We start from the raw sequence: 19,171 nt of genomic DNA, 5'->3' as shown, positions 1-19,171 counted from the left end.
TCCCCGTGGTCCCCGCCGGCGGCCGAGCCCTTCCCGAACGCCCTCAGCCGGCGTGCCCGGGCGATACCTTCGCAACCCGATCCGCGCGCGGGCCCCGGATCCTACCTGCGCGCCCCTGCTCCATTCGCCGTCCGGGCGCCCAAGCGGGAAGTGGGGGACCCCTGGGTGGCCCTTCCCTGGCCCGCGCCGCGCGGGGCTTTCCTGGGCGCGGAGACCCAGCCCGCCCCGGCTTCCTGCTCCCCGCCCAGGCGCCCGGCAGATTTGCATGCGCCGCCCCGCCCGGCGCGCCCGGCCCGGGTCCCGGCCACCTCGCGCCCCTGTCGCTGTCCCCGCCGCCGCCGCCGGACAGTCCGAGCCGCCGTCCTCTCCTGGGGGCAACCCCAGCACCTCGCTGGGTGTCTTGCTGCGCGCTTCCTCCCACGCTGCAGCCCGAGGTCACGCCCAGCGGAGAACTCCGCAGTGGATCCCCTTGGTCTCGGAATAAAACGCCCACGCCGACCAGGCCTCCAGGACCTGCTCCTGCCTGGCCTCCGCGGCCTCTTCTGCGCTGGGGCAGTTGCGTTTGGGGTGGGAGGGCTGGGCGACTGGAATCCTCCTCCCCTTCCTAACAGCCCAGCTTCCAAGTGCCAGTGGTTGCACATTCTTCAATAAATGTTTACCCAACTCCTACTCCAGCCACATTTGGATAGTAAAACAGCCCTTCAATCAGTAACTAGTACAATCTGTTGGGCACTGCAAATGTTAACTCGTTCAATCCTGGCAACTACCCTATAAGGGAGTGATACTATCACCGGTTTTACAAGTCAGGAAACTGAGGCAGAGTCCTTAAGAAATTCAAAATGCGTTGGGCAAAGTGGCTCATGCCTGTAATCCCAGCACTTTGGGAAGCTGAGGCGGGAGGATCACTTGAACCCCATAGTTCGAGACCAGCCTGGGCAACCCTGTTAGCGAGACCCCTATCTACAAAAATTGACATTTATAAAATTTTAAAAAAGAAAAGAAAGAAACTCAGAATCACTCTGCAGGTAAGCAGGAGCAGGGGTGGAGCTGGGATTCGAACACAGGCCCCATAGACCATTAACCTCTGGACACCATAAGAACCCGGATGCAGCCAGATGACTGGGGGGAAAACACTCAACAAAGTATTTCAGGTCAGGAGGGCCCAAGAAGAAAGTAGGGACCTCTTAGACCAGTGGGGCAGGTGGTCTGGAAGAGGCTTTTTGAGTAGAGGCCATTTGAGCTGAGACTCTGAAGAGCCTATGGGGGAAGACTTGTGTAGGGAGAGGGAAGAGCTAGTGCAAAGGCCCTGTGGGAACCAGCTCAGCCTGCAGGAGGAATTGCTGAAGGCCGGCATGGCTGGGGAGCCCTGAGTGAGGAAAGAGCAGAGAGAGGGGAGGTGGGAGATATTTGGACTCACACCGGGCAGTGCTGAGAACCCAGAGAGTAATTTGACCCCCTGCTGCCCTCAAGGAGCTCTCAGTTTGAGGGTGGAAGCCAAGGACTGCCCAATGGGATCAAGTGCTGTGGTGGAGGGTGAGGGTTGGCTTCCCAGGGCAGGGGCCACTGCACGTCAATCGTTCTTTTTTTTTTTTGAAGATGGGGTCTCATTCCATTGCCCAGGCTGGAGTGCAGTGGGTGATCTCAGCTCACTGCAACCTCCACTTCCTGAGTTCAAGCGATTCTCCTGCCTCAGCCTCCTGAGTAGCTGGGATTACAAGCGTGCACCACCACGTCCGGCTCATTTTTGTATTTTTAGTAGACATGAGGTTTCACTATGTTGGCCAGGCTGGTATCAAACTCCTGACCTCAGGTGATCTGCCTGCCTCTGCCTCCCGAAGTGCTGGGATTACAGGTGTGAGCCACCACGCCTGGCCCATATGTCAATCATTCTTTCATGTACTTGGTCTGTCTTGGTCCTACTGTGTGTCTAACCTTGTGACAAGCGCTGATGACGCAGACCTGAAGACATGAAACAGACACAATCCCTGCCCTCTGAGACCTTACAACCAAGTGAGCAAGACAGCCACCAACCCACCCCCGGAAGTGACAGTAAAGATAAGTCAGTTCCCTGGGGTCAGGGATGGCTTCCTGGAGGAGGTGACCTCTGACCAGTGCCTGAATCAATGCAGAAAAACATGCAGGTGGAAGGGACAGCATGAGCAAATACCTGGAGGTGGCGTGGGAGCGTGGAGAAACTCCCATCCTTCGGCATCTGTTTGTGGATGCCTCCATATGCCAAGTCGTGAGCTGGGGGCTAGGGAGAGCAAGAAATAGATCCAGCCCCTGCTTCCTAGCCCTGAGGACCTGGTTGGGGCACTGACAAGTGAACAGACGTAAGCAATTGAGTGTAATAAACCCCGTACTGGGGACAGCCCAGGCAGACGCTGAGAGGACTAGGGAGAGAGGGCCACAGGAAGGGCTTTCCTGGAAGCTTGGGTTTCAGGAGAAATAGGAATCCTCTGGATTAGGTGTGACTTCCACTCCCGTCCACACTCATACTCCCTCACACTCATTACTCACACATCTGCACACCCACACGGTTGATGCTTCATCCCAGGCAGTTCAGCCCTGCAAGCTGCCTTTGTCCTGTCTGTGTTTCTGAGTTTGTGCCCCATGTCATCGGGAGACGACAGCAAAAGTCTACCTTTGAAGTCCTTTGGGAATGTATGGCTTGGGCTGTATCCCCTCCTGGACTCCCAAACTGGGCTCCCATCCTGTTTTCCCAGTCAAGTCATCCTTCGTCGGTTTCCTCGCTTGCCTCTAGACTGCCCGCATTGGCATACCAACTCTGCTACGTATTGACTATGTGACTTTGGGCAAAGTAGATCATCCTCCCTGTGCCTTAGTTTCCCCATCTGTAAAATGGGGATAATAATAGACCCACCTCATAGGGCTATGAAATGGTGAAATGGCAAGGCACGTATCGCAGTGCCTAGAACAGTGCCTGGTGTGGATTAGGCATTCAAAATGTCAATTGCTGTTCTTATCAGGATGAAAATGAGAAAGAAGCAAAGTCGAAGCCTGTTGCCTTGGTCTGTTGCTTGGTTGTGAAATGGAGATGAACGTGGCATTGAGAAGACAGGCAAAGAAAGCACAGCTGTGGTCAGAGGTTAAGACATTCAGGAAATCTGGGGGAAGAGACTTCGGGAATTCTTTGTACTCTTCTCCCAACTTTCCCGCAAGTCTGAAATTATGTCAAATTACAAAGTTAAAGAAAACAGGGCATTGTTCTCGGGTGCAAGACAGATAATAAATGTCTTCTTGCATACAGTCCCACTGTTCAAGTTCCTGCCCAAGATGCCCAGACTATCTGTGACTGCTCCGTCAGTCCTGGGAGCAGGTCCAAAGGCACCAAGATAGGAAAACCTCTGTTCCCCCATCTAGGGGTTCCCAAGTCTTGCCTCAGTATGAGCTCAATCCTCATTACATCCTAACACGCTTACTTGTTTCCAAGCCTTTCGGTCTTTAAAACTAATAGAGTTTATTTTTTAGAACCGTTGTAGATTATGGAAAAATTGAGCAGATAGTACTGAGAGTTCCCATACATCCCTCTCCCCCATGCACAATTTCCTCTTTTATCAACATCTTGCATTAGTGTGTAGTGCCTTTCTTATAATACTGATACATTATTATAAACTAAAGTCCATAGCATACATTGTTTCACGGTTTCTGGGGGTTTTGTTTTGTTTTGTTTTGTGTTGTGTTTGTTTGCTTGTTTGGAAACAAGGTCTCACTCTGTTGCCCAGGCTGGAGCAGCCTGGAACTTCTGGACTCAGGGGATCCTCCTGCTTCTGCCTTCTGAGTAGCTTGGGCTACAAGAACATGCCACCACACTAGGCTTTTTTTTTTTTTTTTTTTTTTTTTTTTTTTACTTTTAGAGACAGTCTTGCTACATTGCCCAAGCTGGTCTCAAACTCCTAAGCTCAAGTTATCCTTCCATCTCAGCCTCCTAAAGTGCTGGGATTACAGGCATGAGCCACTGTGCCTAACCTCTGCAGCACAGTTCTGAGTCTTTCTTTTTTCTTTGAGACAGAGTCTTGTTCTGTCACCCAGGCTGGGGTACAGTGGCGTGATCTCAACTCACTGCAACCTGTGCCTCCCAGGTTCAAGCGATTCTCACTCCTCAGCCTTCCAAGTAGCTGGGACTACAGGTGCACGCCTGGCTAATTTTTGTATTTTTAGTAGAGACGGGGTTTCCCCATACTGGCCAAGCTGGTCTTGAACTCCTGACCTCAAGTGATCCACCAGCCTCGGCCTCCCAAAGTGTTGGGATTACAGGCGTGAGCCAATGCACCCAGCCAAGTTCTGGGTCTTAACAATGTATAATGTCATGGATCCACACATGTAGCAACAAAAAGAATAGTTTCCCAGCCTGGGCAACATAGCAAGACCCGGTCTCTACCAAAAAACACAAACAAACAACAACAACAAAAAACAGGCCAGGCATGGTGGTGCACTGTAGTCCCAGCTACTCAGAGGCTGAGGCAGGAGGATCCCTTGAGCCCAGGAGTTCGAGGCTGCAGTGAACTATGATCATGCCACTGCACACCAGCCTGGGCAACAGAATGAGACCCTGTCTCTAAAAAAAAAAGAAAAAAATAAAAAAAAATAAAAAAATAAAGAATAGTTTCACTTCCCTAAAAATCCCCAATTCTCTACCTATTCTTCCTGGATTCTGGAAACCACTGATTTTTTTACTGTCTCCATAGTTTTGCCTTTTTCAGAATGTCACGTAATTGAAATCAGAAAGCATGTAGTCTCTTAATACTGACTTCTTTTACTTAGCAATATGCTTTTCAGGTTCCTCCATGTCTTTTCCAGGCTTCACACCTCATTTCCTTTTGTGGCTGAATAGTGCCCTATTGTATGGATGTACCACAGTTTATCCATTCTACCTATTGAAAGACATCTTTGTTGCTTCCAATTTTTGGCAATTATGAATAAAGCTGCTATCAACACTCATGTGCAAGTTTTTGGGTGGACATAAGCTTGCAACACAATTGAGTAAATACCAAGGAGCACAATTGCTGGATCATATGGTAAAAGTAAGAAAGTTTGGCAATAAACTGCCAGTGTCTTCGAAGGTAGCTGTAACATTTTGCCTTTCTATCAACAAGTGAGAGTTTCCATTGCTCTGTATTCTTGTCAGCTTTTGATATTGTCAGTTTGAGGACTTTACCCACTCTAGTAAGTGTGTAGTGGTATCTCATCGTTGTTTGCAATTTCCTAGTGACTTATGATGCATATGTCAATGTTTGCAAATTAGGAAATTTGCAATTTCCTAATGACATATGATGTTGAACATATTTTCATATGCTTTTTGCCATCTGTATATCTTATTTGTTGTCTGTTGATATGTTGTGCCCATTTTTTAGTTGGGTTACTTGTTTTCTTATTGTCGAGTTTTAAAATTCTTTGTGTATTTTGGATACAGGTCCTTTATCAGACATGTGTTTTGCAAAGATTTTCAAATTTAATAAAGTTTTCAATTTTCATAAACTCCAAACCACCAATTTTTTTTCTCATTCCTGGATTATCCTTTTAGTGTCATATCTAAAAACTCATTGCCAAACCTAAGGTCACTGAGATCCAAGATTTTATCCTATGATATCTTCTAGAAATTTTATAATTTTGTATTTTACATTTAGGTCCACGATTTATGTTGAGTTATTTTTTGTGAAAGGTGTAAGGTCTGTGTCTAAATTTATTATTATTATTTTGCATGTAGACATCCAGTTGTTTCAGGAACATTTGTTGAAAAGACTATCCTTTTCCCACTGAATTGCCTTTGCCTCTTTGTCACAGACCAGTTGACTGTATTTGTGTCAGTATATTTTGGGGGTCTGTATTCTGTTCCATTATTCTTTTTGTCTCTTCTTTCACCTGTACCATACTGTCTTGATTACTGTAGCTTTATTTTATAGTTTTAAAGTCAGGTAATGTCAGTCCTTCAACTTGGTTGTTGTTCTTCAGTGTTGTGTTGGCTATTCCAGGCTTTTTGCCTTTCTGTTTGAACTTTAGAATCAGTTTGCCAATACTCACAAAATAACTTGCTGGGATTCTGATAGGGATTGTGCTGAATCCGTAAGATCAAGTTGGGAAGAATTCTCCATGAACATGGACTATCTCTCCATTTATTGAGATCTTTGGTTTCATTCATCAGAATTTTGTAGTTTTCCTCATAAAGATCCAGTATATGTTTATTAGATTTATACTTAAGTATTTATTTTTCTTTCTTTTTTGGTGCTAATATAAATGGCATTGTGTTTTTAATTTTAAATGCCACTTGTTTATTACTGGTATGTAGGAAAGCAGTTGACCTTTGTATGTTAACTTTTTATCCTGCAACCTTGCTACACACACTTATTAGTTTCAAGAGGGTTTTTTATTTAATTCTTTAGGATTTTCTACGTAGACAATAATGTCATCTGCAAACAAAGAAAGTTTGGTTTCTTCCTTCCAAATCTGTGTAACTTTTCTTTTTTTCTGTTGAAGAAACCCAAATGGAAGTTTCTGTGTGTAGGGGAATGCTTCTGGGAAAAGGTTGGCTTTCCTGACGGAAAGGGTCTTCCTGCTGTGAAACGTCTTGCCGCCATGAGAGAAGGCCAAGACAACTGCAGTACAGGAGCCCTGACATCTGTGAACAACTGAATCAACCCCAGCAAGAGCTAATATCTGGAATTCTTGTAAGGTGAAGAATTTTCTAGACACAGGAGCCGTGATATCTTTTTTTTTTTTTTTTTTTTTTTTTGAGACGGAGTCTTGCTCTGTCACCCATGCTGGAGTGCAGTGGTACAGTCTTGGCTCACTGCAACCTCTGCCTCCTGGGTTCAAGTGATTCTCCTGCCTCAGCCTCCCGAGTAGCTGGAATTACAGGCGCCCACCATCATGCCTGGCTAATTTTTGTATTTTTTGTAGAGATGGGGTTTCTCCATGTTGGCCAGGCTGGTCTTGAACTCCTGACCTCAAGTGGTCCACCTGCTTTGGCCTCTCAAAGTGCTGGGATTACAGGCATGAACCACTGCACCCAGCCCCTGACATTTTTGAGCAGCTGAACCGCACCAGTTGTGACCAACCTCCAGATTCCATGTAACTGGAGAAAATTTAACCTCTGTTTATGTTCCTATTATTGAGTTTTTTGTTATTTTGCAACTTAACAGATCAGACCCAGTGGAATTATTTTGAGAGTGGGAGCCATTTGGGAATCATGGCTCAACTGGTTTTGGTGGGTGAAGACACAGGGGTTTGCCAACAACCCGAGTCAAGCTCTGTGGATATAGCCAGGAGATTGTGCAGAGGCTGAGGGTTGACTCCTTGCTTCCACCCTTGGGGAAGAATGATATCCAGTCATATCCCTCTTACCTCTGGCAAATCAGGTTCAACAGATAAACTTTCTCTAAAATAAAATGATGATGTTGACGGTGATGGTGGTGGTGGTGATGATGATGGTGATGATGGTGATGGTGGCGGTGGTGACGATGTTGACGGTGATGATGGTGATGGTGGCAGTGGTGACGATGTTGACCGTGATGATGGTGATGGTGGCGGTGGTGACGATGTTGACCGTGATGATGGTGATGGTGGCGGTGGTGACGATGTTGACGGTGATGATGGTGATGGTGGCGGTGGTGACGATGTTGACGGTGATGGTGATGGTGGCGGTGGTGACGATGTTGATGGTGATGATGGTGATGGTGGCGGTGGTGATGATGTTGATGGTGATGATGGTGATGGCAGTGGTGATGATGATGGTGATGGTGGTGGTGGTGATGATGTTGATGGTGATGATGGTGGTGGTGGGGGTGGTGATGATGACGGTGATGATGGTGATGGTGGTGGTGGTGATGGTGTTGATGGTGATGGTGGTGATGATGTTGATGGTGATGATGGCGATGGTGGTGGTGATAATGGTAGTGGTGGCAGTGGTGATGATGATGATAGTGATGGTGGCGGTGGTGATGTTGATGGTGGTAGTGGTGATGATGATGATGGTGATAGTGGGGAGGAAGATGTGATGATGTTAAGAGCTAACACATATAACCACACTTACTATGTACCAGGCCCTGTTGTAGGCTCTTGTAATATATTAATTAATCCTCACAAAACTCCAAGAAGTAGGTACTGTTATTAGCTCCATTTCACAGACAAGAGAACAGGCACAGACAGGAAAGTAACTCTCTCAAGATCCCATAGCTGTTGAGTGTGAGTGAGCACACTTTCTCAGGAGAAACAAACCTCTCCCAGAAACCTAAGAGATGTGACATATTCACTTTGCTTGTTGCGATAGATATCATTTGCCATCTGGGAGGAGTGCCCACAGAGCTTAGTGTTTCTGGCTGAAGAGCAATAGACTCTTGCCAGCTTACCTCACTGATTTCCAGGAGGAGGAAGAAAAGAGGAAGAAAGGTCATGATTTACACTGGTCTGCAGTCCTGCCTTCCTCTTGGCCATCACAGACAGCTGCCAGAGTTTCCAAAGCTAAATCTCTCACTCTCTGTTGAGAATCCTTCTGAAGCTCCCCATTCCTGAAAAGTCAAAGCAGGATTTCTCAACCTCAGCACTACTGACATTTCGAGCCAGATAATTCTTTGCTGTGGGGGACTTTCTGTGCATTGTAGGATGTTTAGCAGAATTTTTAATCTCTACCCAGCAGATTGCAGAAGCATCCCCTTAGTTGTGACATCCAAAATGTCTCCAGACATTGCCAAATGTCCTCTGGAGAGTAAAAATAGCCCCCAAATTGGAGGCAGAAGGGGAGATGGGCACCCAAGGCAGAAAGAGCAGTGGGAGCAAAGTTTGGAGGTGTACAAGTATACCTTAGGGAGTGCCAGGGGTGGGGCATGCAATGCAATTCAGGGTCATATTACAAAAGGTCTTAAACACAGCCTTCGGGGGATGTGGAGCCATTGAAGGATTCCAAACAAAGGATCGAGAGCCTCAGCCTTGGAATTTGAAACAATCCCTCTGGCAGCCGTACGGATGGTGAACCAGAGGGAGACACAACTATTGACTGATGGGTTTGGGGGGCGGGGAGCGTCACAATAATTTAAGTGAGAGCTGAGACCCAGAGGAGGGGAGAGCAAGAGGCAGAAGGAGTCTAGGCATGCCAAGATTTCATGGTGGATAAATTCTAGTCCTTTCTAAGAGTGTAAAGGCAAAAATAAAATGTCTGGTCCATGGAAAGTGATTAATAATATTAATTTTGGCCAGGCGCGGTGGCTCATGCCTGTAATCCCAACACTTTGGGAGGCCAAGGCGGGCATATCATGAGGTCAGGAGTTCGAGACCAGCCTGGCCAATGCCGTGAATCCCTGTCTCTACTAAAAATACAAAAAGTTATCTGGGTGTAGTAGCGGGTGCCTGTAATCCCGGCTACTCAGGAGGCTAAGGCAGGAGAATCGCTTGAGCCTGGGAGGCAGAGGTTGCAGTGAGCCAAGACTACACCACTGCACTCCAGCCTAGGTGACAGAGTGAGACTGTCTCGAAAAAAAAAAATTAATTTCTTCTCCTCCAGTTCTGTGCCATTGTTGACATGATTCCCTGGGCTGGCTGTGTGCTGCCTCTTTTTCTCAGCCTGCTGAAATCCCCCTCTCCTTGAAGGCCTGTGACTTCCTGACTGGAGCCTTCTTCAGCCTTCCAGACAAGCTCCTTCCTGTTTACCCCGAAGCACATTGGATAGGTGTCCAGTATATTGTAATTCTGAGTGTCTGTTTTCTCTATTAGACAGTCAGCTCTTTGAGTGCAGTGACTTTATCTTGTTCATTTATTCCTTGAATCAGTGTTTCTTGAGCACTTACTATGTGCCAGGCACTGTGCTAGATACTGTGATATAGCTGTGAACAACTGTGTTTATCCTCAGAATCTACAGAGTGCACGGCATACTTAAATGCTTATAAATGTTTAGTGAATGAATGAACAGGTGGATGGATGGATGGATGGATGGATGGATGGATGGACAATGAAGTTATCAATGTGGCTGAGACCTGGAGAGGTTTAGTGAGTCACCCATGACTGCCCAGGAAGTGGCAGAGGAGGAGCTGAAGCCCCAGACAGTTAAGGGACTAGTTCTTGGAACAATGGGGTTCCCCTAGAAGGTTTTCTATGGTCCAAGAACAGCCTCACCTGTTTGCAGGACGACAACCTGTCCGCTCCCAGAGTTCTTCCTTTTCAGCTAGTTGGCTGAAGCCGCAGAGATTGTTTATAGTGGATTTGGATAGCTTGTCTCCCATGTAGATTTGTCCCGTTGTTGCTCGGCAAAAGCCCTGCTTTGCCCCTGGGGGCTACCTCCAAACCGCCCCTCTCCATTCATATGTCGAGATGGGGCTCCATGCCCAGCCTAGGATTGGAGCATGTGGCCCGAACCTAAGTCAACTAGTACACCGGTTTCTCTGGACACAGTGCCACAGAGCTTGGTCAGAGGTAAGCATGTTACTTAAATGTCCCAAGCTATTCCAGTCAGGGTGAATCTTGAGACTTTGTGGGATTTTTGGGACAAGAGCACTTACACCCTTTTGTACTGAATTTAATATGGAAGGCATGGGATTTTAATTTTGTTATGGTTGGATGCCATCTCACAACCACAAGAAGAGGGCTTTTTCTTTTCCTTTTTTTTTTTTTTGAGACAGAGTCTTGCTTTGTCGCCCAGGCTAGAGTGCAGTGGTGCAATCTCAGCTCGCTGCAACCTCCACCTCCCGAGTTCAAGCAAGTCTCCTGCCTCAGCTTCTGAGTAGCTAGGATTACAGGTTCACACCACCATGCCCAGCTAATTTTTGTATTTTTTTACTGGAGAGGGGGGTTGGCCAGGCTGGTCTCGAACTCCTGACCTCAGGTGATCCTCCTGCCTCAGCATCCCAATGTGCTGGGATTATAGGTGAGAGCCACCGTGTCTGGCCTCTCTGAGGGTTTTTCAACACAGTCTCCCAGAGGACCCAGTTTCCCCCAGCAATAATCTGCTCATTAATACTCCTTTTATCGACTTTCTTGCCTCCCTGTTCATTTCCCCCTCCCCGTTACTGGTGCCCTCTGGGATCACATCACAAGTATGCTACTGGCCCTCTAATCTGCATCTCAGGGGAGAGCTAATCCAAGCCAGCCACCTCTGTAACATCCTGGATATGCCTCCAGCGAACCACCCCTCCCTAACACTCAGTCCAAAAAATTCAGGTAGAATTGACTCCACCTCTGGCTGTGAAAGTGGGCAGGTGATTTTCAGGAGTGGACAGTCAGAACACTGCAGTGCCTTGGCCTTACTGATTGGGTCAGAGATGGCCATGCGATGTGATAGGAGTTAATGAGAATCTTTGAAATTTTTCTGGAGCTGCTGAGATAGACAGTCACCTGTCCTTCCACAGGTGTCTATCACCTGTACCACCCAGAGGATGCAGGGCTAGAGCTCTGGGAGCCATTCTGCTTAAAACCAGCTGTATTGCCTTTGCTGACTATGAAGATAACCCATGTTTGTGAGAGACTGCCATGACACTCCCATTCTTTACCGCTCCCCGGGTCCATGCTTCTTGCCATGTAACTTACAAGTGTCCTCTCACTTTGAGCTCAGCCATGTGACTTGTGTTGGCCAATGGATGTTAGCAGATGCAATGGGACAGAGGCTTGTAATTAGCTATGATCAGACTTATTTGCATGTTTGCCATGGCTACAGAAAGTTTGCAGACTGGGCTAGCCCATAGGAGGATAAGGGACACGTGGAGTAAGGTCCTCTCAATTGTCTCAGCTGAGGCCCCTGTAGATCAGCCAGCAGCCAACATATGCAGCAGCCCAGTCAACCACTACAGTGTAAACAAGAAACACTTATTGCTGCATCCTGATGAGCACTTTGGCAGCATTATATTAGCTGGATAATTGATTGATACAATACTCAATTAAAACGTTGAAGCCACACAGAAAAGGATAAAAAATTAAGTGAAAGCTGGGCATGGTGGCTCATGCCTGCAATCCCAGCACTTAGGGAGGCCAAGGAAGGAAGATCAGTTGAGGCCAGGAGTTCAAAACCAGCCTGGACAACATAGCGGGACCCCCCCCCCCCCGCCCCGCTCCTTTATTTTTTCTTCCTAATTACATGAATGTCATCTGAAATCACAAAAGTAACCACTGGTGACATCCTGATGAACATCTCTCTATATGCACACACATGCATGTGCACGTGTACACACCCCACTTATATAAACAGGCTCACCCCATGCAAGTTAAGTGTAAGTGTTGAGTGAAACCCCAACAATTGGTCATCTTTCTGTGTCCACGAAAATAGATCAGTGCTCAGCAAACCATATCCCTTGGGCCAAATCTGGCCCATTGCGTGTTTTTGTGCAAACCACAAGGTAAGAGTCGCTTTTGCATTTTTAAGTGGTTATAAAAAAACAAGTATAAATAGAGTTTTATTGGAACACAACCACACCTATTCATTTACAAATCATCTATGTATGGCTGCCTTAGCAATACCATGGAAGGGTAGAGTAGTTGCAACAGAGACCTTGTGGCCCACAAAGCCTAATGTATTTACTCTCTGGCCCTTTAGAGAAAAAGTTTGCCAACCCAGACACAGATAATAATGACTCATTTATTGGCAGCATACAATTCCACTGTATGGGCATTTAATCAACCCCTTATTGATAGAGATTTAGGTTGTTTCCTATTTTTTGTTTTAGATGAAGTCTCATTCTGTTGCCCAGGTTGGAGTGCAGTGGCACAATCTTGGCTCACTGCAACCTCCACCTCCTGGGTTCAAGCAATTCTCCTGCCTCAGCCTCCCAAGTAGCGGGGATTACATGTGCCCACCACCACGCCTGGCTAATTTTTGTATTTTTAGTAGAGACAGGGTTTCACCATGTTGGCCAGGCTGGTCTCGAACTCCTGACCTCAGGTGATCCACCTGCCTCAGCCTCCCAAAGTACCGGGATTACAGGTGTGAGCTAGCTGTTTCCTATTTTTTCTTATCTTAAATAGCACTGTGATGAACATCATGACCATTTATCTTTGTGCTCTTGTTTATCTCCTTAGGAAAAATACTGAGAAATGGAATTCCTTCATTCAATTCATGACATTGAAACAGGTAAAACTAATCTATGGTGGTAGAAATGAGATGGGTGGGGCAAGGTCAACTGCAAAGAAGTGAAAGGAAACTTTCTTAGGAGATGGAAATGTTCTAACCCTTTAGCCTCTCTTCTTCACTTGCTCTGGCATTTGTCTCTTAAAACACATTTGCTTTTTGGTGAGAGAGCTGTCTTATTAGAAATTTATTTCAGCAGCCAGGTGTGGTGGCTCACGCCTGTAATCCCAGCACTTTGGGAGGCTGAGGCGGGTGGATCATGAGGTCAAGAGGTCGAGACCATTCTGGTCAACATGGTGAAACCCTGTCTCTACTAAAAATACAAAAATTAGCCGGGCATGGTGGTGGCATGCACCTGTAGTCCCAGCTACTCGGGAGGCTGAGGCAGGAGAATCGCATGAACCCAGGAGGTGGAGGTTTCAGTGAGCCAAGATGGCACCACTGGACTCCAGCCTGGGTGACAGAGCAAGATTCTGTCTCAAAACAAAAAACAAAACAACAACAACAACAACAAAAACCCAGAAATTTATTTCAGCAAGATGTATTTGTTGTCAGCAAAGGTGACCCTCTGCAAAAAGAAGATACAGGACCTGACATAGCTGCTAACATAGAATTTCCAAGTTAAAACATATGCTTTAACGATAAGAATGTATCCTGCTACACACACACACACACACACACACACACACACACACACACACACACACCTCCTCTCATATCCACAGTCACAGAATTAACATCCCTTTGGCAAGACGGGGGAGGGTTCTGGGGCAAAGTCATTCATATAAGGATATTATGTGACCTCATGATGACAAACTGCCCTTGTTTGCCACAGCGTGGCTGGGAGGAAGTAGCCATGATGAAAGCACTAATATTGGGGGTGGAGAGAGGAAAAAGGGAAAGGCTAATAAGGTCTCAGGGCAATTGAAGGAGGTTATAGAACATGATGGTTAAGAAGTCAAAGGTGTATAGGAGGCTGGGCACGGTGGCTCGCACCTGTAATCCCAACACTTTGGGAGGCCGAGGCAGGCAGATCACGAGGTCAGGAGATCAAGACCATCCTGGCCAACATGGTAAAAACCCCGTCTTTACTAAAATACCAAAAAAAACAAAAAAACAAAAAAATTAACCGGGCGTGGTGGTAAGCACCTGCAGTCCCAGCTACTTGGCAGGCTGAGGCAGGGGAAACGCTTGCACCTGGGAGGCAGAGGGTGCAGTGAGCCGAGATTGCACCATTGCACTCCAACCTGGACAACAGAGCAAGACGCCATCTCAAAAAAAAAAAAAAAAAAAGGTGTATAGGACAATAAAATAAGTAGGAAGGGAGCCTTGGAAAATAATCAGGCTGGTTTGTTTCAAACCCTGTCACCTGGAACTCTGGGATTCATTCATTCATTCATTCATTCTTTCCGTGAATATTTATTGATGCCTGTTACATGTCATCACATCCCAGGAGCTAGGGACTGCAAAGATGAACGAAACACAGTCCCTGTCAGCTGGAGGAAAGAGAGGCCAAATAATTAGGATACAACTTGGTACTGGGTCTGAGAGGGAAATTTGGGAACAGAGGTTTTCTAGAGGAAGGGTAAACCAAGCAGGCACCTGATGGATAAGTAGGCAGTGGTGAAGGGTTGGCATTGGTGAGGACCTAAAGGGAAGAGCAAGTACTGTGGTCATTGATATGGGATCAAGGTAGCCAGTGGGGGAGGGTGACAAGACAGGGTTCTGATCTAGAACTTTTGGATCAATAGCTTTTAAACAGTTTTTATTATAACCCATGGGAAGAAACACATGTTCTCTTTTGCCCCGGTACACAATCTCTCTCTCTCTCTCTCTCATTTATTTATTTACTTACTTGAGACAGGGTCTCACTTTGTTGCCCAGGCTGGAGTGCAGTGGCGCCATCTTGGCTCACTGCAGCCTCAACCTCCCAGGTTCAAGTGATCCTCCTGCTTCAGCCCCCACAGTAGCTGGGATTATAGGGGTGCACCACCATGCCCAGCTAATTTGTTTGTATGTTTTGTAGAGACAGGGTTTCCCCATGTTGCCCAGGCCGAACTCCTGAGCTCAAGCAATCTGCTTGTCTTGGCCACCCAAAGTTCTAGGATTACTGGCATGAGCCAGCAGGCCTGGCCTCTCTCTCTCTCTCTCTCTCTCTCACACACACACACAGACACACACACACACACACAGACACACACACATACACAAAAATCTATCCTCTATCTATCTGAAATAAAGATCTACAAAGCAGTATTTCACCCTGCAAGCAGCTATTTATTTTATTATTTTTTATTCTGCTCTATGTTGTTTTCAAAATCCTAATCAGAAGTGAAATCGGCTGGTCACAAATTAGTACGTATCACATGATTTCATTTATATGAACTGCTACAACAGGCAAAACTAATATATAGTGGTAGAAATGAGGTGGGTCAGGCAAGGTTGACTGCAAAGATGTGAAAGGAAACTTTCTTAGGGGATGGAAATGTTCTATGTCTTCATTAGGGTGGTGTCTACACGCGTACATGCATTTGTCAAAAATAAATACATAAAAATAAGTGCGCATGAGGGAACTTTCTGGTGTGGTGGTGCTGTTCTATATTTTGATAGAGATTTGCATTGTACAGGTGAATGCATTTTGTCAAAACTCATCAAATGGTACACTTAAGATCTGTGAATTTCATTATATGTGAATTTTACATTAAAAACATTATGGACAAATGCTGAACTCCAGTTGGTGATATACATGTTGAAGTGTTGGAAGGAAGTGTTCTAGTGTCTACAGCTTACTTTTTCAAATGCATCAAAAAATAAGTTAGATTGTTAGATGAACAGAGGAATGGAAAGATTGACAGATATGTGACACAGTAGATATAATAAAATATTAATCTATGTCAAGACAATCCAATGAGAAAAAACTAGTCTTTTTGTCCGGACACGGTGGCTCACGGCTGTAATCCCAGCACTTTGGGAGGCCGAGGCAGGCAGATCACCTGAGGTTGGGAGTTCAAGACCAGCTTGACCGACATGGAGAAACCCTGTCTCTACTAAAAATACAAAATGAGCTGGGCGTGGTGGTGCTTGCCTGTAATCCCAGCTACTCAGGAGGCTGAGACAGGAGAATCGCTTGAACCCGGGAGGCAGAGGTTGCAGTGAGCCGAGACTGTGCCACTGTACTCCGGCCTGGGTAATAAGAGCAAAACTCTGTCTCAAAACAAAAAACAAAACAGAAAAAAAACTAGTCTTTTCAATAAATGATAAAGGGACAACCTGATATCCACACACAAAAGACTGAAGTTTCTGGGTACAGTGGCTCCCTCCTGTAATCCCAGCACTTGGGGAGGCAGGGGCGAGTGGACCACTTGAGTCCAGGAGTTTGAGACCAGCCTGGGCAACATGGCAAAACCTCATCTCTACAAAAAATACAAAAACTAGCCTGGCATGGTGGTGTGTGCCTGTAGTCCCAGCTGCTTGGGAGGCGGAGGCGGGAGGATCACCTGAGCCTGGGGAAGTCGAGGCTGCAGTGAGCTGTGATCCCACCAGTGCACTCCAGCCTGGACAAAAGAGTGAGAGACCCTGTCTCAAAAAAAAAAAAAAAAAGACGAAGTTGTATCCTTGCCTCACACCACATCATATACAAAAATTAACTCGGCTGGGTGCAGTGGCTCACGCCTGTAATCCCAACACTTTGGGAGGTCGAGGTGGGTGGATCACCTGAGGTCAAGAGTTCAAGATCACCCTGGCCAACATGGTGAAACCCCATCTCTACTAAAAATATAAAAATTAGCTGGGTGTGGTGGCAGGCACCTGTGATCCCAGCTACTGAGGAGGATGAGGCGGGAGAATTGCTTGAACCCAGGAGGTGGAGGTTACAGTGAGCCAAGACTGCACCACTGCACCCCAGCCTGGGTGACAAGAGTGAAACTCCACTTCAACAACAAAAAAAAGTAATAACTCTAACTCAAAATGGATCAAAAACTTGTATGTAAGAGCTAATCTATAAAGCTCTAAGAAACCACAGATGTAGGCCAGGCGCGGTGGCTCACGCCTGTAATCCCAGCACTTTGGGAGGCCAAGGCAGGTGAATCACAAGGTCAGCAGTTTGAGACCAGCATGGCCAACATGGTGAAACCCATCTCTACTAAAAATACAAAAAATTAGCTGGGCATGGTGGTGGGCGCCTGTAATCCCAGCTACTCGGGAAGCTGAGGCAGGAGAATCACTTGAACCCGGGAGGTGAAGGTTGCAGTGAGTCAAGATCAAGTTACTGCACTCCAGCCCAGGCGACAGTGCGAGACTCCATCTCTAAAATTAAAAAAAAAAAAAAAAAAAAGAAACCACAGATGTAAATCTCCTTGACATTGGTTTAGGTGGTAGTTTCTTAGCTATGACAAAAAAGTAGATGCAATGAAACCAAAAACAGATAAACTAGACATCATCAAATTTAAAACTTTCATGCTTTAAAGGACACCATCAAGAAAGTGAAAAGAAAATCCACAGAATGAAAGAAAATTTTTGCAAGTCATATATCTGATAAGGGAACTATATCTAGAATATACAACAATTACAACTTAATAATAACAACACAACTATCCAGTTTTTAAATGAGCAAAGGACTTGGATAGACAGTTCTCCGAAGAAGAAATACAAGTGACCAACCAGCAATTGAAAGCTGCTCAGGCTGGGTGCAGTGGCTCATGCCTGTACTTCCAGCACTTCAGGAGGCCAAGGCAGGAGGATCGCTTGATCCCAGAAGTTTGAGACCAGCCTGGGCAACACAGTAACACCCCCATCTCTACAAAAAATAAAAACAATTAACCGGATGTGGTGGTGTGCACTTATAGTCCCAGCTACTCAGGAGGCTGATGCAGGAGAATCGCTTGAACCCAGGAGGTCAAGGCTGCAGTGAGCTGTGATCGTGCCATTATACTCCAGCCTGGGTAATAGAGTGACCCTGTCTCAAATTTAAAAAGGAGCTCAACATCATCAGGAAAAGCAAATCAAAACCACGGTGAGGTGCTACTTTACACCCACTAAAATGGCTATCATCAGATAATAACAAGTGTGGGTTGGGATGTTGAGAAATTGGAAACCTCACGCACTAATGGTGAAAATGCAAAGTGGTGCTGCCACTTTGGAAAACAGCCTAGCAGTTCCCAAATGCTCGAACATACAGTCACCTCATGACCCAGCAATTCCATTCCTAGGTGTATAACTGAGGGAAGTGAAAACATATACCCACACAACAACTCGTATGACCCAAATGTTCATCAACTGATAATGGATACATAAAATGTGGTGTATCTATACAAGGGATATTATTTGGCAATAAAGAGAAATGAAATACCGATGCACGCTGTGCTGTGGATGAACCTTGAAAACATAATGCTGAGTGAAAGACACGAAGGGTCGCAAATGGTACGATTCTATTCATATGAAATGTTCACAATAGGCAAATCTATAGAGACAGAAAGTAGATGGTTATCTGTCTGGATTTGGAGGGTGGGAACGGGAGAGTGAGACACTGACAGTTAAGGCATCTGGGGTTTCTCCTTGACAGCATGAAAATGTTCTAAAACTGATTGTGGTGATATTAGCACAAATTGTGAATACACAGAATAAAATGCAAAGGAATAAATTTGCTGGATGTAGTGTCTCACTCCTGTAATCCCAGCACAGGGACTTATATATATTATATATTATATATATATAATATATAATATATAATATATTATATATATATTTAATATTATATACATTAAATATATAATATATTATATATAATTATATATTATAATTATATATATATAATATATATAATATATATAATATATTATATATAATTATATATATTATATTTGTATATATTTGTATATATTATAATATAATATATATTATATATATATTATATAATATATAATATATATTATAAATATATGTTTATATATAATATATAATATATATAAATATATATGTTTATATATAAATATATAAACATATAAAAATATGTTTATATATTTATATATTTATAATATATAAATATATATTATAAATATATATATATTTTAAATATATTATATATATATATTTTATATATATATAATATATTTT

At 45.1% G+C, this 19,171-nt stretch overlaps 1 protein-coding gene across 8 annotated transcripts in view; it reads right to left on the bottom strand.

The window, feature by feature from the left end:
* Nucleotides 1-19,171, bottom strand: part of IL4R (interleukin 4 receptor) — a 95,076-nt gene that overhangs the window by 50,490 nt on the left and 25,415 nt on the right. Inside the window, exon 1 of one of the 8 annotated variants that reach the window (XM_008959894.4) lies at nt 309-667. The exons of 3 other annotated variants lie outside the window; for them this stretch is intronic. In XM_008959894.4, coding sequence (XP_008958142.4) covers nt 309-641 — 333 coding nt within the window. In that variant the 5' untranslated portion in view covers nt 642-667. Of the gene's footprint in view, nt 1-105; nt 283-308; nt 668-19,171 lie in introns of those variants that run through there. 4 more of the 8 variants (XM_034951118.3, XM_034951119.3, XM_063597398.1 and 1 more) reach the window with 4 other exon arrangements.

The sequence above is a fragment of the Pan paniscus genome, chromosome 18, assembly GCF_029289425.2.
Source record: "Pan paniscus chromosome 18, NHGRI_mPanPan1-v2.0_pri, whole genome shotgun sequence".
NCBI classification, from domain to species: domain Eukaryota; kingdom Metazoa; phylum Chordata; class Mammalia; order Primates; family Hominidae; genus Pan; species Pan paniscus.
Note: the sequence above shows the minus strand (reverse complement) of the source record. Positions and strands in the feature narration are given on the sequence as shown.